At 48.1% G+C, this 26,067-nt stretch overlaps 1 protein-coding gene across 4 annotated transcripts in view; it reads right to left on the bottom strand.

The window, feature by feature from the left end:
* Nucleotides 1–9,326: 9,326 nt before the first annotated feature.
* The window catches only part of PMEPA1 (prostate transmembrane protein, androgen induced 1), a 40,237-nt gene continuing 23,496 nt past the window's right edge, over nt 9,327–26,067 (bottom strand). For 2 of the 4 annotated variants that reach the window (XM_058814775.1, XM_058814772.1), the window contains 3 exons: nt 16,810–16,964; nt 10,980–11,033; nt 9,327–10,892 (listed from right to left, as the gene is read on the bottom strand). In XM_058814775.1, coding sequence (XP_058670758.1) covers nt 10,326–10,892; nt 10,980–11,033; nt 16,810–16,964 — 776 coding nt within the window. In that variant the 3' untranslated portion in view covers nt 9,327–10,325. The remainder of the gene's footprint in view (nt 10,893–10,979; nt 11,034–16,809; nt 16,965–26,067) is intronic. The other 2 variants (XM_058814773.1, XM_058814774.1) reach the window with 1 other exon arrangement.

The raw sequence follows: 26,067 nt of genomic DNA, 5'->3' as shown, positions 1-26,067 counted from the left end.
TTTTCCAAGCTGACATTTGGTTCCAGCAATTACTCACAAGTTACATTTGCTCATGACTCCGTCCCACATCGCGGCTCTGAGCCGAAACCTCACTGAGGGCTTGGGCATGTTCTGATGAATGGGGAGAGCTGAGCAAACCTGAACACATTTTTTTGAGTTAGTCTGCTTCCTTAAAGCCTCACCTTATTCCAGCCTTTTCTGCAGCATGAGGAATCTCAGTTACATTCCTCGGTCCTGCCCCTTTGCTCTCTGACACATCTCAAACACCACTCACCCCAAAATGGGTTTCTTTTGAAGCATTGCCAGGCTGGGGGCACCACATCCTCCTGCAGAGGGAAGGAACAAACGCGCTGGAGGTGCCTCACCTTCCCTGAGATCCACTGCACATAAAGCACCTGCCTGCATCACCTTCCAGAGGGGTTTTTTGCAATCAAAGCTGCTCCTCTGCCACAGGTCACTCACCAGATCTGAATTCTCAGCAGCAGGGTGGGAGTGCATCCAGGCACGGAGCAAATACACAGAAATTGTTTATATAAATAGCTTATTTGGGCATTTACAGTAAAACCTGGCCTGGAGAGAGTGAACAGAGTTCCAGTTTCATGCCACTCATACAGCATTACTGTAAATAGTTGGTGTTTTTTCCTTCAAGTGCAGGAATTGTGCACCCAGCTGACCTTGCACTGGCACAGGAGGGAAGGAAGCGTTCCAGACCTCCTGTTTGTAAAGCAATAAAACATAACAGGGCTCAGAGATCAGAGGGAAAATAAACAGATCCTCTCACTCAACCTCCTCCAATTCCCCCTTATTTTCCCCTCCACAGCTTATATTTAGCTCAGGCTCCTCCATGCCCACGGAAGGGCTGCCCTGGGAGCAGGGAGGGAGAGCACCAGGGCCAGGCTCTTGGAGAACCTCAGGCTTTCCTCCTCAGAAAGGAAAATCCACAGACCTGCTCAGCAGAGCAGAGAGAAACTGCAGCTCCCAAGAGAAAAACAGAGATGAGATAGATGGGCAGTGGGGCCCACCAGGGTCACCCAACATTTGTTTGTTAACCTGGTTCTGCTCATCTGAACCTTGCAGAGCCTGGTTTGAGAGTCAAGGAAAAAAACTAAAATCAGTGTGTGCACAGTAATAAATTGTGTGGAACAAAGCTGTGAGTGAAGCCCATCATCTCCCCTGGGAAAGCCCCTGGTGTGCACTGAGCCCAGGTTAAACCCAACCCAGACGCTCCTCACACTCACACCAGCCCTGCTGGTCACCCCAGACCTGCAGGGACCTCCCCAAAACACCCAGGAGGGGTTGGTCTAGCAGGACTGGGTGCTTGCATGAACATCTTAGAGCTGGAGTGTTTTGGATGCTGAATTCCCACCCTAATGAGCCCAGATAGCAGAAATCAGTGAAGACCTCGTGCAGAAAGGCAGCTCTGCTCCTGGAGATGTGGGTTCAGTTCAGTGGTGCTGCCTTGGAGCAGTAGCTGTGGCCAAGCCCATCCCTTGCTGGGAGCACAGAGTGCCTAACTGGGAATTCCTGGGTTTCCAGTGGAAACTGGGAAGAGCTGGATCAGGACAAACAGGGAAAATATAAAGACAAAAGAACAACAAAAAAAGTGCTTCTATGAGGCTTAAATTCTCTGCAGTTAGAATTTGCACTGTGGCACTGCCTGGGACACACAGCCAGACTCAGGCTCAGGTGTTCCCATCCTGAAGCCTTGAAGCAGCTCCTGTGGTGTGAGGAAGCAGGGCAGGACACCTGTGGCACAATTCCAGTGCAGCAAAGGCCACTCCTGTGTCCTTTCTGTGCCTGAGCAGGAGGGACAGGGGGGGGATCTCCCTTGGACAGGGATGCACAGAGGGGTTTGGTGTTTGATGCTCCCATCTCCAGCCTCTCTGTTTGTAAAGCCAGGCTGCTCATTAGCAATGCACAGCTACACCCAGCAATAACTTTGTACTGCAGTTACTCTCTTAATCAAATGCAGCTTCACAGAGCCAGGCTGATCCAATTGTTCAGTGTCCAGGTTCCCTGCCTTTGCAGAGATAAATGCTCTGAGGAGCTGCATTTTGACTGGCATCCAAAACTCACCCCTGGCTGCTGTGATTGTGATTTATTGCTGCTGATAACAATCAATCCCAAGGCAACCACGTGCATTTGAAGTGATTCAGGACTGAGCAAGGGGGAATGGACCCGCACAACTGATGAACCCTGCAATGGATGCTCCCCCCCATTTCTGCATTGCAAACCCTATCCAAGCTCACTCCATGGAGAGCTTCATGTCACCTCTCCCTCTCCATCAGTCTGCTCAGCCAAAGCTCTAAATTTCATTTATGCACCTTTCAGCCTTACCTGGCACCAGGCTCTCATGGGCAGAAGACAGGGAGAAAGCTCCAAAGTGGTGCAGCCACCAGCCTGAGCTGCGGGGTACATGGGGACAATCTCCAGCAGACAGCAAGCTCTGGCAGTGTGTGGCTCCAGGACAGCCTGAAACCCACTTTTGTGCACCCTTAAAATGCCTTCAATCCCAATCTCAACTCAAAAAAAGGTGGCTGCTGTTTCAGAGGGTTTATCTTTTCTTCCCATCATCCAGGCAGCTTCAGAAACCTGGTCAGGAATGATTCTCTGCTAAACCTCCTGTGGCTGTGACTCAGCAGAAGAGCAGAGAAACCCCCAGAGCAAACCTCCCCCTCCCTGGAGCTGCTTAAATTTGGTTCCTAGGCCTTGGCAAAACTGTGCCCACCTGGGCCATGGCAAAACTGTGCCCACCTGGGCCACATCCCCCAGCTGGGCCAGCTGCCCATTCCTGCCTGTCCCTGCAAAGCTCCCGAGTCTTACTGCACAGTGCTCCAAGGAGAGGGCAGAGCTGTCTGCAGGGCTCCTGAGAGGGGAAAGAGGGAGGGAGAATCAGTTTTGACCCCATCAGACCTTAAATGAAGGGACCCTTGGGCAGTAGGGCACGGATTATTTCCTCTTCTCCCCCGTCTGCTCTTTTGCTCTTTTGCTTTTGCTACACAGACCTGTTTTATGCCAAAGCACTGGGAATTTCTTCACTTTTTTTTTTTTTTTTTTTTTTTTTTTTTTTTTTTTTAAGGGATAGCAGCAAGTGTTTGGAGTAAATTCCCATTACAGCTGGGAGAGTCAGCAGCAGGATCCCTGTGAGAGCTGTCTTAGCAAATCTCAATGAAACATCACTGCAGGGAGAATCTGTTTCCAGCCACTTTACCCAGGGTTTCTATCCCTGCTCAAGGCTTCCCCTCCCTCCGTGGTGAGACAGGGCTCTGCCTGCACAGCATGGAGGAAAAACCTCCAATAAATCAACCCAGGGAAATGCAGCTTGGGCAGGCTAAAAAGCAAGAGGCTGATGCCAGGTTTCACACCTTCCCCATCCCAAAGCACCCCAAGCCATCCCTGTCCTGCCTGGGAGGGAATCACTGGTGGGAGCATCCCTGAGCACCAGGACAAGCCCCAGAGGGGTTTTGCTTGGTGCCCTGAAGGCACAAACCTGATTAAACACAGGCATGAGCCTGAGCAATGAATCATCTGCCAGGAGAGCAGGAGCAGGATGGACAGGACTCCCGAGGATGGCAGAGAGGCAGGGCTGGATCAGGACAAACAGGGAAATATAGAGACAAAAGAGAAAAAAAAAAAAAAAAAAAAAGAGCTTCTATGAGATTTAAATTCTCTGCAGGTGGAATTTGCACCTTCCAGCCAGTGCACCATGGCACAAGAGCTGCAAGAAGGGCTTCCACAAGGGCTGGAAGCACAGGGAAAATCTGAACCCGACTTCTTAACTCCCATTCCACTTGCAGCACAGAAATCTGTTTAAAATCAAAGGTTTGCCACCTGCGGTTTCCAAAAGTCACAAAATTGTTTCTTCCATTGAGCTGAAATAAAAACCTGACCAAAACCCAAAAATTTAAAAATACTCCTTTGCCAATCAGTGGTGCTGCAGTGTCCCCAGATCTCCTCAGCAGACATGGAAAGGTAGCTAAGTAACAGCTACCTCTGCCCATTCCCACGCACTGCACTGGTTGAACTTGATTTTTTTGTCATTTAAAAAATTCCCTTTTGGAAAATGTGGTTTCAGCTGAGCTCTCTTTTTCTGTGGGAAGATGTTGGTTTCAGCTGTGATTCCAAAAATGTAATTTCAAAACAGCAATTCAAACCAAACCCTGCCTCACCATGCCTGGGGCAAGGTGGCTGTATTCCACTTGGATATTTGTGATCCTGGGTTTGGGGCAGGGGCATTGCCTGCTCTCAGAAATTTTGTGTTTTGGTGTTTCTTTGGGCATGAGATGGGAAGGAGGGTTTGGAGCTGCTCAAGCCAGCACGGGGGTCACAGCATTGGCACAGCCTTACAACCACCTGACTTCCTACCACAGGGAAAGTGCTCCAGCCAAGGCCAGCTGCTTTCCAGCACTGTGTCAGCCCAGGCTGTCCTTCCAGCAGCAACGCACGGGGGACACAGGGATCCCACAAACAAACCACAACCAGGAGGTGAGCGGCTCGGTTCCAGAATTGGAGCCACAGGGGTGGGTTTGGGGTTCTCCTCCCTGGGCTGCAATCAAGCCGCTTTCATTCCTTACCAGAGACATTCTCCCAGCTGACCATCAGCCTGGGGCTGTGTTGCAAATAACTGGACAGGCAGAGCATCCCAGCATCCTGCTGAAACCCACAGGAGCTCCTCGTGCCCAAAGCAAAGCCAAGTGTTCACCCCTTGCCCATCCAAAGCAGCTGGAGGAGCTGCTTGTCAAAGCCAGGGGCCACTTTTAACTTTTTTAACATTTTAACAGTGCTGCCACCTGAAATAAAGGTTTGTGACCAGCCAGAGAGGAGGTACGGGGAGATCAAGGGCTTGGGCAGAGCTGGCAGCAAACCCCAGGGATTAATAACTACACATCCCTTAGCCCCAGGGGGAAACCCGAGGTCTGGGTGAATCTACAGGACATCCATCCATCCTTCAGACACACAAAAGAAAACCCCCTGCAAACAGTCAAGTTTTCAATCGCTTTAATGTGATCACTGCAATTTGACCACAGTTTCAGAAAGGAAAAAAAAAAAAAAGAAGTCACACAAATTCTCTGTGCTTAGGATTTGAGTCAATCTGTGCAGCTCTCGTTGACTGACGTTATTCAAGTTAAAACCTTCTGACCATCAGTGACGCTCTCGGCTGGAAGGCAGGACCAGGAGGGTTGGACAGAGTGTGCAAAGCAGGAATGCTTCTTCTGGGCTTGGAGCTGTGCCACCTGCCCTGCTCCAAGGGAAACAGCTTTCCATGCACCTGCTCTGCTCCAAAGGGAAGAGCCGTACGTGCACACACACACAGGGAGCATGCAGATGCACCAGGAACCAGCTCCAGCTCCAGGGGCGGCAATGCAGAGCTGGGGCCGTGCTTCAGAACCAGGGGAACCCACACAAATATCCAAAACTGAGCACATTCATTTTCCAACATTCCAGAAGAAAACAGGAAAACTGAAATTACATTGTGTTGACAAGCCCTGATTTTTTCTTTTTTTTTTTTTTTCTTTTTTTTTTTTTTTTTGGGTAACAAAGCAAAAGGTGAAGGCAAATTTTCCAAAGTATTGTAAAATTTATTGTATAAGTATTGCAGCTTTTAGAATGACATATAATTGCCACTATTGGTTACTGGTACACAAGAAGCGTTTACAACAGATTTTTGTAAATTGGCATCAGAGTACATATTCATACTAAAACAGCAAAATATAGATAAGTACTGCATTGCATGTGCTGTCAATAGTTTACATAAGTTTAAATTGAACAGAACTCAGGATACAGGACTGCCTATAACAAACTCCAAAGCCAACACAATGCAACTGGAAGTTTAAGAAAATATTAATACAATGAAATGTGTCTATAAGGCAGGCAAATTAGGACTTTAATGTTGTCCTTCATGAGCTTCTATAGTACAGCAAAAATCTGAAGCGCAGTTTCTGGAAAACTTCTTTTTGTTTTGTTTTTATTTGTAGCTTTTGTTGTACACAGAATATCTCTGAGCAGTTCAGAGACAGAAGAGATTAAAATTCATTCTGTTCTGGCCTAGCACTGTTAATGCTACACATCTGATTCAGTCTTTTCCCAATCCTTAGGAAAAACATTGGGCTTTGATTACTTTATTTTTTTTAATATAGCAGTTAGTGCAATTTTATAATTCAATACATATACAAAAGGGTGATTCTCCAGAAAGCAATTGGATTTCCTTAGACCCCACTTAAGACAGAATGAATTTTGTAACACTTATGGAAACAACACACTGGATTAGTAAAGCTGAGTCTTCAAACCGGTGTAACCAAGGGTTGTGAAGGGAACTCGTGTTTGACCAGAGTCAGCCCCAAGTGAAACCCATCCTTCCACCCCACCAGAATCCACAAAGCCACGTTCCCACTCCAGGCCAGTGAGGTTTGGGGGCACTTTAGGGATGCTGTTTGCTGTACTGTAAGCTAAGAAACTCTGTAAGATCAACAACCCCTTTTAAAGCTAACGCGACTTAAAACTCGGAGCAAAAAGGCAGGCTAGGACATGAGGTTGCTAAGCATTAGCAATGCTTTGATTCTTCTGTATTTCTTTAAAAATAAATCACTTTTAAGGGGCCTGAATCTCTGTGCTGGCAGCTGCAGGACACTCTAGCACTGCTCTCCACTGAGCTGCACCAAGGCCAGAGGAACATCAGCAAGGGTGTGCAAAGCAAATTCCCTGCCTTGGTGGCAATTCAGGACATGGGAATGGGGAAGAAATGGACCCCGAGGCAAAAAGTAACATTAAATAGTAGTAATAATAATAATAATAACAATAACAACAACAATAATAATAATAAAAAAAAGAACAGACCATTATTTCTAAACACCCATTCAGAACTTGGAGTCGATCTGGGCCCCAGATCTGGTATCTGCACTTGAAATACACAATTCTCAGGACTGCTAAGAGAGGGATGGACAGAAGAAAGACAAAAGATAACAGCTGAGCTCTGCTGAGGAGCTGCACCCACTGCCTGGGACCTGGGGCTCTCCCCACTGGAGCTGCAGCAGACAGGGAAAGGTGGCAGCTTGGGGTTTGTGCATGGATGGGCTGAAAGGCATCATTTGCAACAGAAATTTGGTGTCGATGAGCCATCCCATTTCACACTCATTAAGCTCCCCAAACTAGAGAAAGAGGTAAATGAAACTGGACCCAGGAACTCAACAAACTGACCACTCAAGCACAGAGCTTGGGGTGACACTAGACGAATAAAAGCTCACACTGGGAGAGGATTGGGGAGGGAGGGAAAAAAAAAGGAGGAAAAGAGAATTGGTTGAAATTTTGAGGACTTTCAAGCATGAGAGCTGGGTTCAATTGCACTGCATCTTCAGACCCTCTCCCACTACCCCTCTGTGCCTATCCAGCCCCTGCCCACTTCCCTGACTTTCCCGTGGGGTTCGGTGGCCAGGTGACACCCTGTGACAAGACAATCTCATTTATTAACAACCTCTGGTCCCACACGACCTCTTTACTCACTGCTCAGTTTTAAACATGTGATGCATATTCCACCCAAAATCTGCTGAGGTAACCGTATTTTTTTAATAGCAAACAAAACTAGTTCAGGTCACTGAACAACACCCCCCTCCCTCCCCCAAAAAAACAAAACAAAAAAACAAACACCCAACCCCAACAACACTATTCACGCATTTTGGCTCAAGAGGGCAGTAGATATTATATTTCGCTTTCTCTTTTGGTTGGTATCTCAGTTACAATATCCACCACAGATTCCTACCTCCCCGGGTAGGATAATGTGCATAAAACGTGTTCAAGTTCCCTAAGAACAGTCGGAGCAGAGCAGCGGCCAAGGGAGCAGCACGTGTGGCCAGGCACAGGGAGCTGCTCCGGGAAAAAGGGACTGCAAAAGTGAATGCAAGGTCCAAAGGAGCAAGAGACCAGACGCTGGTTACTTGTACTGCTAACGATGATTCTGTGTCCCCCTCTCTAATAAGGGAGGGTTACTGTTTGTTTAATAAGGCACTAAATAGACATGTTACATAAAGGAAAGATACATTTTAAAAACTCGTACAAATTCACCAGTTTTGTACCTTTCATGACACACTAGATTTATTCCTTTGCATTACTTTATTTTTTGTGGCTTTTTTTTTTTTCTTTTTTTTTTTTAGGTCATCAAAATTTAGGTTAAGTGACTGTAAAACTATGAAGATTTCAAGAGCTGTGGAAAAGCAGTTTGAAGTATTGAGAAGGACTATTTCTAGGCAGAAATAAAAAAAAAAGCAAAAAGCAAAAAAATAATGATCAAACTTCAAGTTCAGCTATTCATCATCTTCTTTAAAATATATATAAATATTGTTCAAATGGTCAGAACTTCAAAACCGTTCTCATGGTTATGGTTTTTTTTTTCTTTTTCAAGTAATAAAAAAGTTGCTTAAAAACAATAGTTATTGCCTTTATATCTTTCATTTATGTCACTCTACTAGATAGCATCCTGCAGGAAATCAAATCACACCCCCTTGTAAAATCCTTGCTCTCTGTGGCTCCCTACCGACCCTTCCTCGCGCTCAGAGACGGGACCCCAACGGGATCTTTCCCCTTTGCCTTCTCCCCTCGCTCTCTCAGGTTCCCCACTCACTCACTCAGTCACCTACCAATTCACCACGAGGTGAGGCCCCTACCAGACACCGAGGTGACAGAAAATGTAAACAAGAGCAGAGCAAGACAAAGCACTTCCAAACCGAGAGAAATTAACCGCGCGCAGTGCCCGGCAGCGGGAGGGCAGCGGGACCTGGGGGGGAAGGATGTCCCAAAAGAGGTAAGGGGGGGTTGCTTCTAAAGCCTTAAGCGTTATTTTTGTAGCCTTTAATTAATACAACACAGGAGCAGATTCATTTCCATCTACTGTACCTGGTGCCTCTTTAGCTGGATAACAAACGTCAAAAATAGCGACAACCAGGGACGGCGGCGCCGCGGAACACGGCTGCGCCCGTTCATCCCAAACTGAGGTTTGGGAGGTTGAAACAAAATGAAAATGATGTTCACCACCACCACCACACTTTCCACCTCGTCCTTTCAACGAGACATTTAAACCCAGCTGAAGGGCAGCCAGTGGGTGCGTAAACCAGTTCCTCACATCAACTTCCACAACCACCGCTTCGGCTCCAGCAGGGCCCTTCAGTTGAACATGGAAAGAAATAAACCAAAAAACACTTTTGTTCCTTCAGACACAGAAGTTTATTCTCAACCCCACCACCCTCCCCTCCAAAAAGTTAGAGGTTGTCCAAAAAAAAAAAAAAAAAAAAAAAAAAAAAAAAAAAAAAAAAAAAAAAAGAAAAAAAAATCAAGTAATTTTTGCCTGCTTCAGTCATTCCTGACTGCGGGAAGCAGGGAGTTTTCATTTTACCTTGTTACTCCAATAATCCTACCGGATGACAGACAGACACACACCAACTCCTCTTGCTTTGTAGGGAATGTATAAAAGCCGTGGCTGTCGGCGGCCACGCGCAGGGACTCTGGAAATTAAGGATTTGCATAAGCTGCAGTCTCGCTCACCGCTCCTCCCAGGGCTGGCATCTCCACTCCAGCGATCCTCCTCCCCTTCCAGCTACTTTGTTCTTCACTTCCACATAGATCCCTTAACAGGTTCATGGTAGACATGATAGAGGCTTTGACCAACACAAGCACTGACATATTTATATTAAAAAATAGTGCAAAATTTCAACATTTATATAAATAACTCTAAACCCCTGCTTTTGATTTTTTTTGTTTTTTGTTTTTTTACAATGTAATACATGCTTTTTGAGTTGGCACTCAAAAAATTGCCATTTTTCTTCTAGTTCAGAAAACAACTTTTTTTTTTGAATAGGCCTCTTCTAATACAAAAATACTCCTGCTCCTTACACATACACTTTCTCTTATTTTTAATATATATTTATATATTTATATTGCAGATCTTTAAACAAAATGGTTTTTGTGCAAATATTTTGTTTTTAAAGATAAGTGAAATAATCAAACAAAACAAAAAAAAAAGCATTCACACACAGCCCAACTAGAAACAAACAAAAAAAAAAGACTACAGTTGAATTTTTTTTTCCTTTTTAAACGTCTAGACACAGCTCAATAAAGAAATGTTTTTGCAAGCTTGGTAGGCTTGTGCATTCAGACCAGACATAACAAGTAAATATTTATACACGGAGAGATGGGGAAGGGCTTCTTTTTTTTTTTCTTGCCCATCTTCCTCAACTCTCTCTCTCTCCTTTTTCTTTTAACGAGAAGTGCAGAGTGTTTCATTTACTTTCTTGCCTTTTTTTTTTTCACTTTTCCTTTTTTTTTCGTTTTTTTTTTTTTTTTTAAAAGGGGTGCCCTTTTTGTTTCTCTTTCTCTTTGTTCCACGCCGTCGTCGTCGTCGTCGTCGTTGTGCTCTCAAGGCCATTGATCTGTGAGGGATGGAGTCTGCTGCCCTCCAAGATGGGGGGCACGCCGCTGTTGTTTTGCTGGTGCTGGTAGAAGGTGGAGCCGGGGTAGTGGCCGATCACCTCGCTGTAGGTCGGCGGCGGCCCCTCCATCCTGCCGCTGCTGCCGTAGCAGGTGGCGCTGATGCCAGAGTTACTGCTGGGGGGGCACGGCCCCCCGAACACGGAGTTATCTATCAAGTCACTGTCGAAGATGGTTCTGTTTGGGGGCGCGCGCACGGACTCCCTGTTGAGCTCCATCTGCTGCTCGGGGTCGCGCAGCTGCAGCGTGCAGGGTCCCTGGTAGGGCGGCGGCTCCTCGCCGTCCGACAGCGAGATGGTGGGCGGCAGGTCGATCTCGTGCTGCAGGTACGGGTACGTGGGCTGGAACCGGTTGAAGCGGTCCCTCTGCAGGAAGGAGGGCACTGCCAGGCGCTCGCTGGGCCGCGGGGTGTAGATCTGCTGCTGGAAGGGACAGGAGAGGAGAGGAGAGGGGTGAGAGGCGGGAGGTGCTGGGGCACAGCGGGACAGCGGGACGGGCAGCGCTCTCACCTCGCTTATGCCGGGCCCCGACACGGTGCTTTCCGAAGGCCACAGGCTTCCCTCCTGCGTGGGAAAGGAGAGAGAGGCCAAGATGAGTGATGCCAGGGGTGTAAGATCCTGCTGCCAACAGCCTGTTCCAGGTGTCACCTGGAGGACACTGCCACCAACACGTTCCTGCCCTCCTGCACCAACCCCAACCAGCATCTCCAACTACCATCGTGTGTGCTGGGCATCGTGTGGGTGAGTGATGCCAGGGGTGTAAGCTCCTGCTGCCAACAGGAGTCACCTAGAGAAGACACTGCCAACAGCGTGTTCCTGCCCTGCCTCACAAACTCCAACCAGCATCTCCAACTACGATTGTGTGAGCTGAGTACGGTGTGGGTACCTGCTCCAGTGTCACCACATGGCCACTGAAAACACCTCTTCCAAGCAAAACTTCCCTCCCCTTGCATCTCCATCTCCATCTAATGGATGGTTTGCAGAATGAATGATGAGAACAGCACTACCAAACAGCCCTCTCCCATGTGCAGACTTCCCCCCTGCCACCCCCAGCAGGGTTCTTTCCCTGGTTCAAACATGCCAGAGGAGTATTTTTCAATTTGTGATCCATGAGCCGTGGGTGATTCACAAGACATCAAAAAATGCTCCATGAAATAATGACAAGATTAAAAAAAAAAAAAAAAAAACAAACCAAGGAAAAAAACCAAACCAAAAAAAAACCCCTCACACCCACATTCTGATGCTCACAACCACGGACATCATGGGAAAATAAAGATAATAAGTGAATAACCAAATGTTAAGACTAATTTTGATTTGGCTAAAAAAAACAAAAAGAAAAAAACTCTGTAGCAACAGGATGGTTTCAGAGTATTTTTTCCCAAAGAGTAAGTGGTCCTTGACTTAAATAGACTGAGGGAATGCAGTGCAGAGGCTTTCTTACACTGCAAGCATCGCCCTGATCCTGAGATCCAAACCTCAGTGCCAACAACCCCAGGCAGGGTGAAGCCACAATTTCCCCCAAACTCTGAGACTAGTTTACAATTCATGATCAAAACAAACAAACAAAGGTTCCTCCCATCTGCTGGTGATACTCTGAGCACGCACAGTTCAACCCAGACTTTTTTGCCTTAGGAACTGCAATATTTAAATATTGCTAATATTCACATATAGCAACATCCCTCTGGCAGGCAGAGCTGGAGGAAAACAGCCAGAAGGCTTGTAATTATAACTTGGAACTTCCCAGCTCCTTGCAGGTGAATCTCCAGTTCTGGCACTAGTAAGCCAGGCACAGGCAGAAGTATTTAGCACCAGTGGAAAAAAAAAATGCCAAGGGAAAAAGAAACCCCTTTTTTCCCTTTAAGTGTTGCACTGAGAGGCTGGTCTGAGGAAACCACACACCTTCCTCCTATGAGAGCTCCTATTTCTCCACCTGCCCCAAACACAGCACCAGCACCACATTAAAATCTCCAGAGAAATCACCCATTATATCCCCCACCCTCATGTTTTCTCATTTTTCCCCAATGCTGGAATGTATTTTCTCCTTTGGCATAGGACGTGGTATCAGGTAAAGAGAGAATCCATCAGGTTCTGGGTTTTGAAGCTGAGCTCTGCACACAAACCTCGAGGCAGGGCTGGTGCCAGTGCAAGGAAAACAGTGATTTAAATGGAAATGAGACTGCCCAGAGCCTTCCCCCTTCTCCAAGGGGTTTTGAGGAGCACCTTCAGGAGCAGAGGTGAATGTCACAATGCCAGCAGCTCCCTGGCCACAGCTGGGCAATGTGCTGGCTGAGCTGCAGCCCCCATGGCCCTTCCTGAGCAGGACAGCCCTGTTTCACTGCAGACCTCGGCACTCCACCATGCAATTGTTTACACAGGCATGGGCTGTTTAGTCTGGTCCATTTTACACGGATTTCTTGCCTGCAGGGAGAGTCTGCAGTCGATCTCCCCCAGCAGCCAAATGATCCAAGAGGAACTGCATGTGCCACAGGACAAATCCTCACCTCCAACTGACACCAAAGGGCCCGGGGAGGATTTCCAGAGCCACCACAGGCGCTGCCAGCCTGTCACCTCATCCCAAAGGACACCACAGCAGTGGGCAGGAGCGGGAAGCACTCCCAAAATTGTGTTTACTTTGCCGTGCCCCCGTGGCAGACTTCCTGAGCAGCGAGTACCCCGCTGCCTTCTGCTAGATGTTTTATATTTAACTTGGCAGTGGGCAGCGCCATGGCAATATCCCATCTGCTCCCCCCTTTCCCGGGAGTGATGTCAGCCAGCTCCCACGAGGGTGGCTGCTGAGATTCCTGGTGCTTCCCAGCCCTGCCAGGCTCAGCTGGGGCAGGGCATGGGCAGGGCTGGGACGGGCAGGGCTGCTCCACCCCAAACATGCCCTACCCCGGGTGCCCAGGCAGCCACAGCCTCACCAAGATCCTGCCCGTGTGTCTGGAATCAAAGCTCTGGCTCACACACAGTCATCTGTTTGTACAGATGAGGTCCAGGAATGATGCCCTGGGCAACACGTGGATGCAAGAGTAGCAGAAAGAGCATTAAATGGGATGAGCAGAGAGAGGAGGGGCAGACAGGAGACCCATGTTCTGTAGCCATTATTAACCACCTCTCCCAGGACTCCTGTGCCCATGGGTGATCCACCACAGGCACCCAGTGCTCCCCAAAACCAACCCCTGCCTCACACACTACCATGAACCCATCTGGGGAGCAGCTCAGCTCCCCTAAAAACTCCATAGCAAGATTAAAAGTGCTGGAAAATCAGTAGTCAGAGGAGGGCAAAGCTTCAGGACAGGATACATCCCTGCTTTTAGCCTTTACTTTGGCCTGGGATGGCTTCACAGCCCCACTGAGCCAAGCAAAACTGCAGGAGCAGATCCTCAGCCTCTCCTCACCCACCTCTGATTTTCAGAATATTTAGGACTTGAATCCATCTCAACAATGAACAGCCTAGAAAGCCACAGGTTTCTGAAATGAAAGGTGAGATTCTGCTGTCTTGGGAGCAAAACAGCTGTAAAAGCCTCCACAAGAATTGCAGGACTTGCTGCAGAACCTAAAATTACTTTAAAATGTCTTTTTAGACATCAATCTTCAACTTTTTTTAGAACTACTTGCTTTAGTGATGTCAGAGAATTTTCTCTGTAAAGCTGCATGGTGCAGATTAAGTCTCTGAGCCTTCAGGAAGACTCATTTTCTATTTTGGGGGACACAAAGGTACTGCTTCTTGGGGGAGTGGGATACCACTGTCACAAAGGTGCAGAGAAAGTGCCATTCTAAAAGGAAAAAAGTTATTAGAAACATTTCTTATATATTTTTAGTTCTGGAAAATCAAAGGTGCTTGTCATGAGGAGACAACAGTTTAAGTACAGCAAGAACGGTGATGGAGAAACGCATGAAGCAATACAAAAACTGCTTGCCAGTGAGAGCCGCATTAAAAAACCCTTTAGGGAAATTAATTTCTCCTTCAGCTGTAATTTTTGAGCTGCAGCAACAAAAAAGGACAACTCCAGCAGCCCCAGCAGCACCCTGACCATGGGATGAACTGCTTTAATATTTCAGCAGATGAAAAGCGCGAATGCAGCTCCGGTGCCCGTCTGCGGTCACGACACCAAAATGAAGTTTGGGATTTAAAAAGTTCAGTGCAAGTTCAATGGATTGCATCAAGCAGCATCCAGCCCAGCGTGGCCTCTGCCTGCCAGGCTCCAGCCCTCCTTCAGACTGTTTTCCACTGACAGACACTGAAAGGTGCTGCCTTTCAGGTGTTTATTATGCTGGATCCCCTGTAAGGAGCTTCCCACTCCACCAGTGCTGCACACACAGCATGGACAGGGCAGGAGATGGGGAACAACCATAAAGATGGGAAAAAAAAAAAAAAAAAACCCAAATTATACATTCTTATATCTCTCCTTAGCTCCAAAAAATGTTTGGAAGACTCCACATCCTCACTGGGGTTGAGCAGATGCACAGAGGTCAGACACTGCTGGAAAGCCATTTAATCACTGATGTGTCTGAAGGCTGAATAAGTAACAGAGTTGAGCCAAAAAAATGCCTGGCAATTTTGGCTTGGTAAAATTTAAAAGAAAAAGACAATAAAGGGGGAAAAGGAATTGTTTTTTAAAGAGTCAATTTTTTATTTAATCTGAAATTTTTGGTCAATCTCCACGTGATTTTCTCTTTTCTTTCTATGTTAGCCTTCTGAACTCTTTTTAAAGAAAATAAAAAACAGGCCACTTAAGAACACAGAAATGACTGTATTAAAATACAGAGGGCTTGAGCTGAACTTTGAAAATGCAAAACAACACATTTGGCATGGTGCAGGTAAAACATTCTGGACATGATAATACAGTGAAAGAATGTGAAAATGGGCAAACAACGTTTCTGCTATTTTTAATAACTCATGTGCTCGGATGCCCACACCCTGCTGCTGCTGGCAGTGGGTGCACGGGACCGTAAGAGGAACACAAGATTTCCGGGTGGAGCTGGGATGTGTGTGGGGAGCTGGGCTCTGAGCCCCAAAGCAGGAGGTGCCTGAGCCATCTCCACCCTCACACCAGCTGCTTTAACGTGGGATCAGCATCCCGTGGGATCAGGCATTCCCAGCACTCCCATCCCACTGCAGCAGGACAGATCCTGAGCTGGGATCACAGCCCAGTGCTCACAGCCCACACAACAAAGGGTTAATGGGGCTGGGGTTGGCACAGCTCTCCTTCCCACGGGGCATCCCCCTCAAAAAGCAGCCAAGAAGGGACCAAGAAGGGACTTCTGTGTGTGGTGTGTGACAAAACAGCAGCTACGAGGGACAGCCCTGGGCAGCCTGCAACTGCACTGAAGGATGGCTTAGTGAAACATCTTAGATACCCCTCTCAAAAAAAATAATAGAGGAAAGAAAATGGAAAAATAGAAGAAAAAAACCCCGAGCAATCTCTGTATTTGATCTTTTTCCTGCAGCAAGTATAGATTTGATTCAGGGGGCACAGCCCCACACAGAGCAGCACACAGCACCAGTGGTGTGTCCAGCCTGCAGAGGAGGGGGCAGGCAGCAGCGACCTTGAGGGAGCCCCATTTAAAGGGTTCTAAGACTCTTCAGGGTGAATGCTAAGAAAGAGAATATCTGTACAAGACATCCCTGCACTGAAGACAAAGCCATGGAAGCAGCAGTGAACAGTACATGCTCCCCTCCAAGAAAATGTGATGTCTTTTCTCTATACATCCTTCTAAGTCTCTCTGAGCCACTACATTTGAGGAAACTGCATGAACCAACATCTGCCTTGAGGCTGCTGAGGCTTCCCCTCAAATCCCTGTCAGAGGTACAATTCACACATTTCTCCTCAGGCTTTTATGGAGCTGGGAGCCTGGGTTAAGAGAGCCTCTTGCACATCCCCTTGGAGAGATCTCTGCTGGTCTGGCTGACAAATTATTTCTGCCCCTTCCACCACAGAGATGCCAGCAGCACTGGTGAAAACTGGAGCAAATTAATGCTACTCAGGATTTCCTGCTCTCTGCAGGGCAGGCAGGAAGTTTTTATACAGACACTTGAGACTAACTGGAGCCAAAGGACTGGGTAGTTTGGGACTGCTAAACCAAGGCAGATGAACCAGCTGGGGGTGGTGGTTTCAGGAGCAGGACATGCCAAGAACAGTGTGCAGTCACTTCACTAATGTAAAATCCAAATTGCAAAGCTCAAGGCAAAGGCAGAGGCTATGGCTGTCCATACACACAGCACCCTAAAGAGCCAGAGGCACCCCAAAAATGCCCCTTCACCCCCAAAACAGAGACAGATGATGCCAAGGGCAAACACAACCTGGCCTGTGTGGCTGGAGAGCAGGGTGTGACTTACTGAGGAGAGGTTCTCGTCGCGCCGCCTGCCCTGGCTGTGCCGGCTGATGAAGGAGCGCGCAGAGAGCTTGTAGTGGTTCAGCAGGCACGTGATCACCACCACCATCACCATCATCACCACCACGATTATGATTATCTGTACAAACTCCAGCTCCGCTGCAAGAGAGACAGAGAGATTTGAGCCATCAGGAACAGCAGCAGGCAATGAGCACAACAACAACTGAAGTGGCTGAGACAACACTGACAGCGCTGCACCCTTCCTGCCACAGCTTCACACGTGGGCTCTGCGTGCCCTGAGCCCACAAAAACCTCATTCATTCACTTTTTCAGTGTCACAGAAGAGTCTCCAGGAGAGATCTTTGCAGACGATCTACACTGCAGAGTGTCCTGGCTGCAGCACAGACTGGACTTCCCAAAGATCTCCTGGGTGTCACAAAGCCAGGAGCATCCCAGTGCCTCACATGCCTCTCTTGGGGCTGCAGAGCCATGAACCAACAGAATTCATCCTAATGGCACAGTTCAGCTAAATGCAAGCTAAATGTCTGCAGTTCTCTTCCCATCACCACTACTCCTTCCTCTGGGGAGGACAGGACTGAGCCCTCCTTGGCCCATCCCTGCACATCACACATGCCCTCTGTCCCAGGGTCAGACAGGGGTGGCCCAGGGGACAGCCCAGCACAGCAGCCCCCATTTCCGAGGCTGCCCACCCACCAAAGGAAGCAGAAGCAGGGGGGCAGAGCTCCTGCCTTGGGGTGAGACGCCAGATGGGTGCCATGCTCTGCCACGGGGCCACATCCCACAGCTCCAGACAGCTCAGGGCTCGGCCAGCTGACAGTGGCAGCTTGAGTGGCTTCAACTGGCAGAAAGGAAAACTGCCAAAACCCCTCCAAACAAACACAACAAGCAAACAACAGACTATCCTGTTAACTCTGCAGACACTTGGCAGGAGGCAGCGAGGAGTCGCTCCTTAAATTTCCTAAGGAAATAATTCCTCACACCTCTCTGAGGCTTAGGAAAATTGAGCACTGGAGGCAAACATTGTGCTGGGTCATTATTTCCATGAATTTGGCGCCCAGGGAGTACATGCCATTCCCAAACTGCTCAGTCACTCCCCCCATTCCCCTTCAGGCCAGCAGTGCCCAGGACTGGGCAGCAGCAACTCCAGTGCCCAGCACAAAGGAGGGGCCAGACAGCAAAATTCAGTCATCCTGGGGATTTACAGCTTGTTTGCTTCTCAGCAGCGACAGCTATAAAATCCAGTTTGGGAAAGCCATGCCCTAAGCTATCATGGATGCTGCCATCTATATTTAATCTATAGAGACACACACATATATATCTACAGACACACAGCAAGGCCCATCAGACCTCAAAGGGCACCACTCACTCATACCAGCTGGGGTGGCTTCTGCTAAGTCAGGCAAATTTATTAGGTTTTTTGTTGTTTTTTTTCTTTTTTTTTAATGGAAAGTTTTCTCCTGACAGGTGGCATTTGAGTGCCAGTAAAAGCAAATAAATGTCAAGAAAACAGTCCAGGTGGTGAGCGCTGCCAGTTACCTTGGAGCTCTTTCTGCTAAACAGCAGCTATTTCTGCCACTGCCCAAAATGCTCCACCAGCTCTGCCCACTGCCTGCAGAAAGCAGAATTATGCCTTGAAAGCAGGAGCCTTATCTGGCACTTGGAGCTGGATGGATGAGGGACTTTGAGCCCAGATCCTTCCAGCACCCCTAAAACGCAGCCGCCTCTCCTCTGGAAGGTTGCACACAGGGTGGGAAGAGAGGGATTAAAAGCCAAACATTGTACAGGAGTTTTGCCTTAAAAATGCTAGATAAGCTCTGGGTCTTTCACATCAACCCCAACAAGTTGCCCAGTGCCACTGTGAGAGGAACAGCATGGAAGAAAACCACATTCCCATAAATTTGATCCAGCCCCAAAGCAGCACAGCTCATCTGTGGGACCCAAAAGCTGCCCCTGTGCTGGAGGAACTGGCTGGAACAGGGCCCATCTCTTGCACAAATCATTATGGAAAAGACAAAAGTAAGCAAAAAAAAAAAAAAAACCCTAAATGTTTTTAAGAAGATGAGTCACTTCAGCCTCAAAATGCAGCATGTGCTTTGGCCATGGTAAGAAAACACAAGAAAAAGTACAAATGAAGCTGGTGATGGAAAACTTCCTTTTCTGTTAAAAGGGGTTATATTTCTAAAGAAAAACAAGGCCAAAGTAGTAATAAAGGAAAGTTCCTTTCCTAGGACAAGAGATGCCTTAAATGAACCAAACCTTGCTAAATTGCTCCTGGTGCTTCAGTGACACAGGTGAAGCTTTGGCCCAGGAAATTCCTTCCCAGGAAGGAACACACAAGATGTGCCACTTACAAATGACCTAAACCAGAATTCCTGCACACACAGACACAGAACCAGCAGAGCCTGAAGCAGAAGAAAGGATGGGAATTCCATCAGCATCTGGGACAACACACCAGTGTCTCATCCATGCTCAGTGCCCTGGGACTGCTGTAACTGGGGATTACAGGCAGAGGTGCCACAGAATGATCACCAGAACAAAGGGGATGCTGCTTTCCAGCTGGGATGCTCCTCCTGCCCCATCCCTACTCCAAGCCCAGGCTCTGAGCAGCAGCCCAGCCTTTCCATGCCCAGGAGCAAACCCATCCTGCTTTAATCCCAAGAACACTCAGGTTGCCCAATCTGGCCTTTAGAAAAAATAAAATAAAAGTCAAACCAAACAAACCACCCCCCCTACACACACACACTCAATTTGTGCTTTTCATGTTTCAAGAGACTCATATCCACTCGAGGCACCAAAGTTTCTGCCAGCTCTCCCTCTGTTTTAACTTGTCTTCATGGGCTTCTTTTCTGCAGAAGGGAAAACAAACCAAACACACTGGAAAGCTGGATATGCTCAGTAAGATTTTTATCCAAGCAGCTCAGTCAAACTAATGAAGAAAGATCATTAAAAACCCAAAGTTTGAGTTAATATGCTATTATACAAGTGCAATTCAGCTGCTATGCTAATAAAAAGCCTTTGGGGAATGAAAAACAAGCCAAACTGCAAAGCACATAATTTATAATTCTACTGGTATTCTTAAAAACACACACACAACAAAACAAGAAAAAAAATACTCAACACATTTTGTATTTGGCTTCCTAATCATTGTCACTTTTCAATTAGAAGAGACCTCATTCCATTTCTCTCTGTAATTTTCCCCAAGGGAAGTGTTATAAATGCACTAGGCTTTACAAGATGGGCATATTCCGCCTCCAAATGCAAAGCAAGGTCACACTAATTTAATTTTGCATAATTTTCATTCCAGAATACGTTTCAAACTAACAGGTTCAGACATCACATTGAAGTGACACAACCTGCTTTTCCGTGTTTTCCGTCCTGACGCGGCAGCTCCGGGAGCCGGGCGCCGTGCGTGCCCCCCTTCTGCAAGTCAGCACTTCCCCTCAGCACCCCAAAACGGGCTGTTCGTGACCAAGGAGAGCGCTTGTCACCTCCCATTCCTCATCTTCACTGCTCACTTGCCACTTCAAGCCACGCATGGCCTCGGACAAGGGGGCTGTGGAGATGTATGAATGAGTGATGGGCACTCTGCGCTTCCACAGCCTGCGCACTCCACTCCCCTGTATTTACAGGAAGCTCATGCCCTTGCTGCCCTGTCACAGACATCTTTTATGGAAAATCCTTTCCTTGGGATTTTTCCTCCTGAGAAGCTGAGAGGCCTCAGGAGCAAAATGTAAACATTGATTATCTGCTGCTGTGGAATGCAGCAGGTGCATCTGGGATTGGTCTCATGTGGTTGTTCCTAATTAATGGCCAATCGCAGTGTCCGAGACACAAACCTTTGTTATTCATTCTTTCTTTTTCTATTCTTAGCTAGCCTTCTGATGAAATTCTTTCTTCTATTCTTTTAGTATCGTTTTAATATAATATATATGATAAAATAATAAATCAAGCCTTCTGAAACATGGAGTCAGATCCTCGTCTCCTCCCTCGTCCTCACACCCCTGTGAACACGGTCACACTGGCCACCCTGCTGCCCAGTCACCAGGACCATGAAGCTCTGGAGTGTCTCAGATTTCTGGATTTATGTGTGGGTCCCTCACTGAGGGCTGGCATGCTGCAGACCCTGCTCACAGCTCCACAGGAGATGCTGCAGGAAGGAGCACCTGGGAGCTTCCCCGAGTCCTTACAAACAGAACACTGGCACCCACAAAATACTGGTACCCACAGGTACAAATTAATTAATACATTTACAAGGACAGAGAGTGATTTGAGTCAATGGTGATGCTGGGAGCACCCTTACAGCTGCAGGGGAGGTGAGGCTGGGTTACACTTTAAATGCATTGCCTTGCCTTTTACAGCTACATTTCAGTTCATAAAATGCTTCCTATAAACTTTATTAATGCCCTTCCTTCCACACAGAGTACCTCTGCAGAAGACAAACTCTCCAAACCACCACAAGTATAAAGGAGGAAAAAAAACCCCAAAACCTGTATTTGGCTGCAATCATTCCAGACACTCCAGCTATCATTTACAGGTGGACAGAACAGCTTAGAGGCAAGGTCCCAGCCAAGATGACCTGTGCTTTCAGCCACGTATAACACACATCTGCAGGTCAAACCAGTCATCCCTGAGCTTCAATTACAATTTCTGTAGGTACTGGAATTGTGTATCGTGTAAGAAGTGACAAGAAAAAGTGAAATTACTCAGGAGATAACAGCTAAGATGAAGAAATGTAGCTGCACTAGCCATAACTCCTAAGGAAAAAAGTTGAAAAAAACCTCACACTCTTAACACACTCACTTTCTTACACACTCTCTCTTACAAACTCTCTCACACACTCTTACACATTTTTACACACACGCATATACACTCATTAAAGAGTGTTCTCCCTTTCAGAGGCTGTGGACAGCAGAGATGAAAGAACAAAGAACTTCAGATGGCAGATTACTCACCCTTGCTCATCTGCTGGGTCATCTCAGAAACAATCAGAGCAGGCAAAGTCATTACTGCACTATTTTTGTATTAGCATCTGCTACATTTGTCTTCTAATACCCCCATAAAACCAGAGAGAAGGGCCCATCAGATTGTCAACAATTGTGTTTGTTTACCAGGGAGCAGGGGAAGATCCAGAATATGATCTCAACATTGACAGTGCTGCTGCTGGCACTGACTGGCAGCACCTTGAAGCTGCAGCAACAGCAAAGGAAGCAGGATCAGGCCTGTGACAACAGGCAGGACAGCAGGGAATAGATAATTTTGGGCCTGTTTCATGCATCATCAGTACAGTTAACAGCTAAACTTCATTGATTCAGCACAGTCAATCCTGATGCAGTGAGCAGAAATGATGCCCTGCAAGCCTGTGAGGACAGGCTGAGATGGGGCAGGAGGGCAGGGAGCAAGGGAGACTCAGAAAAGGAGTCAGTTGAAATAAAAACATTGCTGGAAAAAAAGGAGATAGAGCCTCAAGAAGTCCTGTTCATAGTGCCAAGCTTTGGGCTGTAACTGTGTTTAATATAGTTCTTTTTTTTCAGATGTCACCCAGGTAGTCAAGCATCACATCCTCTGAGTCACTGGCAAATGGTGGCCTTATCCTCCCACCCCCATTTTTGTTTGTTTTAAAGGAAACAGCCTTATTTCATGCTTAATAGTCACAGAAATATCAGACTGCTTGGGCCTCAGAACATTTTTTGGTGCTTAAAAACCACAGCAACTGTCCTGGCTGCATCACTGGGCCTGTTTCCAGAAGGTGACCTTGCCAAGCTCACCCAGCTTGGGGGCAGCTGCAGGGAGTGGGACAAACATCCAAGGGCCACAGAGGCAGGATCAGCATGGCAGAACTCAGCTTTTTCAGGGAAATGGCAAATGTGAGAGCTGGGGTCAGCAGCTCTGTCAGCCAGGACAGAGCTCTGGGCTCTGAGCAGAGACCTGTCAGCCGGACACTTGTTTAGAGAAACTCCTGGAGACATGAAACAGCTCCCTCAGAGCAGTGAGAACTAACAAGGTTCTTTGGGATACACCAGCTCTCTGAAATCTTGCATATGCCAACCCCTTCTCTCTTTTCTCTGCCTACTTCTCTCACCCTCCCCTTTTCCAGGGTTTTTAGATGAGGTATTTCACACACAGTCAGGCTGATCCCAGCCTACCGAGATGACTGCAAGCAGTACATGGCTTTTGAAGTTACTCCCAGGGTGAGAACAGCTGAACTGGATTAAAAGAATAAAGTCATTTTGATTTTGCACTTAAAAGACAGGTAAATTTGCTTGCTTACTAGAAAAGGTTGAGCAGGGCTCATGGCCCCCACCAAGCTGAGCAGATCCAAAACACCTCCTGCTTCCCAAGAGGAAGCACAACAGCATCAGGCCTGGATGGTGTTTGGGCAGAGGGGAGGGCACAACATCACCCATCCCTTTGAAAAAGAGCACCAAGAGAGAGGGACACAAGAACAAGATTTTACCATCTGCAGTCATAAATAGCCTGAATCAGAAAAAAAAAATCTACCAAATAATGAGTGAAAAAACACAGCACACAATATCCGGATCAAACCCCACCAGCTGACCCTGAAAGACCAAACAGGTTTTGTTTGTCAGGGGTATTTCTAACAGCCAGTAAAAATAAACACATTAATAAATAAGTATTTTGGTATACCCTGGAAACACTCCTGATCAATATGTGGCTTGCTACTGTAGAGGTTTTTTTTTTCCTTCCACCCAGCAGAAATTCATGACAAAGGAAAGCACATCTCATTTATGAACTTAGCTATAAATACTTTTGCTAACTGCCATTTAGGAATTTCATTTCCTGCTTGAGCAAGTCCTGTTGAAAGAGGCAATTACCAAATTTGTTTCTAGTTATAGAAATAGATGTTTGTCGCTGCCCACATCTGTTTCGACAGACAAATTGCCAGACGCGGACGCTCCAAGGAGAGCAAGTGCTCCACGCAGGGAGGGCTTTGCCCCCTCTCCAGAAAGCAAATGGCAATTACAGGGATTGGGTTCCTGATTCCAGCTTCCTCCCAGCCCTGTCTCCCTCTGCAAGGGATGCCTGGTGCTGACAGGGCACCTGCAGCCTCCCTCAGCTGCATCCCCTGCGCTGCATCACGGAGCTGCTCCCTCCTCCTGCTGCCACGGGGACACCCAGGAATGGGGGATGCATTTGCCACCCAGACCAGCACAACAGGGAGCCTTGAATGCTGCAGGTCACGAGGAGCCAGCAGGCTGCACTTGCTGCGCACACAGAAAGGAGCAACAGGGCAGGGAGATGGCACAGGCTGTCCTGCTCTGTGTGTGACACAGCGGGGACAGCACGGGGGTGTGCAGATGGGGGTTTGTGGATGCCATCACCATCAACCACAGCCTCTGCCTGCTGAACAAATGCTGGAGACACCACGTTTCACCAGGCATCTCTCCACCCTGGCTGTCCACTATAAAGTTTCCATTTCACTTATTCTTGTCGAAACCATCCACTGGTCAATTCCCAGCGTGCTCAGCCATGACCCTGTCAGAGCCCAGAGCAGCTCCAGGTGCCCCAGTGCCACCCAACCCCTGTTACGGTGCCCAGCCATGACCCTGTCAGAGCCCAGAGCAGTTCCAGGTGCCCCAGTGCCACCCAACCCCTGTCACAGCGCCCAGCAAGTCCTGTGGGACCAGTGCTCCTGCAGGGGCACCTCAAGTGAGACAGAGACAGCAGCAGGTGCCTGTGCCTCGCTGCCACAAGCAGGACACCCATCAACTCACACCTAGCACCCCGCTCAGGGACACAACTGAGGTGCAGAAAAGCCACAAAACACCCCAAATTGCAGCTGGGTAACGTGTGCTCCTCCAGCATTTCTACTCCATGCCAGCACAGCTCCCTCACACCACCTCCCTTATCAACCAGCACGTCCCCAAGGAGCCCTCTGACATTTGGGAACGGTTTTGGGACCCTGCCGTGCCCCTGTCCCGAGGCTGCAGCTCCCCCAGGGGCTCCAGGACACGCAGCCCCGGGCAGCAGTGCCACAGGGGCTGCCCTGGCTCGCAGACGGGTGTTGAAACCCAGATTGAGCAAGCTGGCCAAAGCCACACGGGTCACGACAGGGCTGCAACTGCGACCGGATTTCCTCAGCACGGTCCAGGGCCAAAAAACGGGAAACACTCCCTGCCCTGCCTCTTCCCAAGCACCCAGTTATCATCTGTGCCACTCTGCAGCTCCCGCTCGCCAGAGGAGTGACCTTTCACAAGGCAAGTTACTCCCAGGGAACAAGGACAATCTTAAGTTACAGGCAAAATTATGCATTGCAGGGAGAAAATATGCAAAATGCATGCAAATGCCCAGACAAGGCACACTGTGTCTGGTCACTGCAGGATTCAAGTTCAGTTCTTGAACTGGTCTGAACTGGTCGCTACCACCAGACGGGAGCGAATGCATGTGCACACTCTCACAGAGATGTGAAAAAAAAAATTGTATTTATATATATATATATATATATATATATATATATATATATATATATATACACACACAGCAGAGTGAATGGGGGAGGTGAGTACAACTGCCCCAAATCTGACAAAATTAAAGGTAATAAATTTACTTCCACCTCAGCTGCAGCAACAGCCTGAGAAAGGTTTTATCTCCCACACCAGATCTGCTGGGAAGTCTGTTTCACTGGGGGGTTCTGCATGTGCAGGTTTTAGGGCACACACAAAGAGAAAGGCCAGGCACAGATGGGGTTTGGGGCCAAGAACAGGGCTGGGCTCACCTGCCCTTCCTGAACATCCTCATCCTGGAGTTCCCTGCAATCCCCAAGAAACCAAATCCCCATCCCAGGGTGCTCTGCATCCCCGAGCATCCCCAACCTAGGGATCCCTGTCCTTCCCAGGCATCCCCATCCCAGGGTGCTCTGCCTCTTCCCCCAAGCATCCCCATCCCCATCCCTGGGTGCTCTGCCCCTTTCCCCAAGCATCCCTACCCCCATCCTGGGGTGCTTTGCCTCTTCCCTGAGCATCCCCATCCCAGGGATCCCTGCCCTCCCCGAGCATCCCCATCCCCATCCCGGGGATCCCTGCCATCCCCGAGCATCCCCATCCCAGGGATCCCTGCCCTCCCCGAGCATCCCCATCCCCATCCCGGGGATCTCTGCCCTCCCCGAGCATCCCCATCCCGGGGATCCCTGCCCTCCCTGAGCATCCCCATCCCCATCCTGGGGTGCTCTGCCATCCCCGAGCATCCCGATCCCGGGGATCCCTGCCATCCCTGAGCATCCCCA

Source organism: Ammospiza caudacuta, chromosome 15 (assembly GCF_027887145.1).
Source record: "Ammospiza caudacuta isolate bAmmCau1 chromosome 15, bAmmCau1.pri, whole genome shotgun sequence".
NCBI classification, from domain to species: domain Eukaryota; kingdom Metazoa; phylum Chordata; class Aves; order Passeriformes; family Passerellidae; genus Ammospiza; species Ammospiza caudacuta.
The sequence above is the reverse complement of the archived record's forward strand: the minus strand, read 5'-3'. Positions and strand labels throughout refer to the sequence as shown.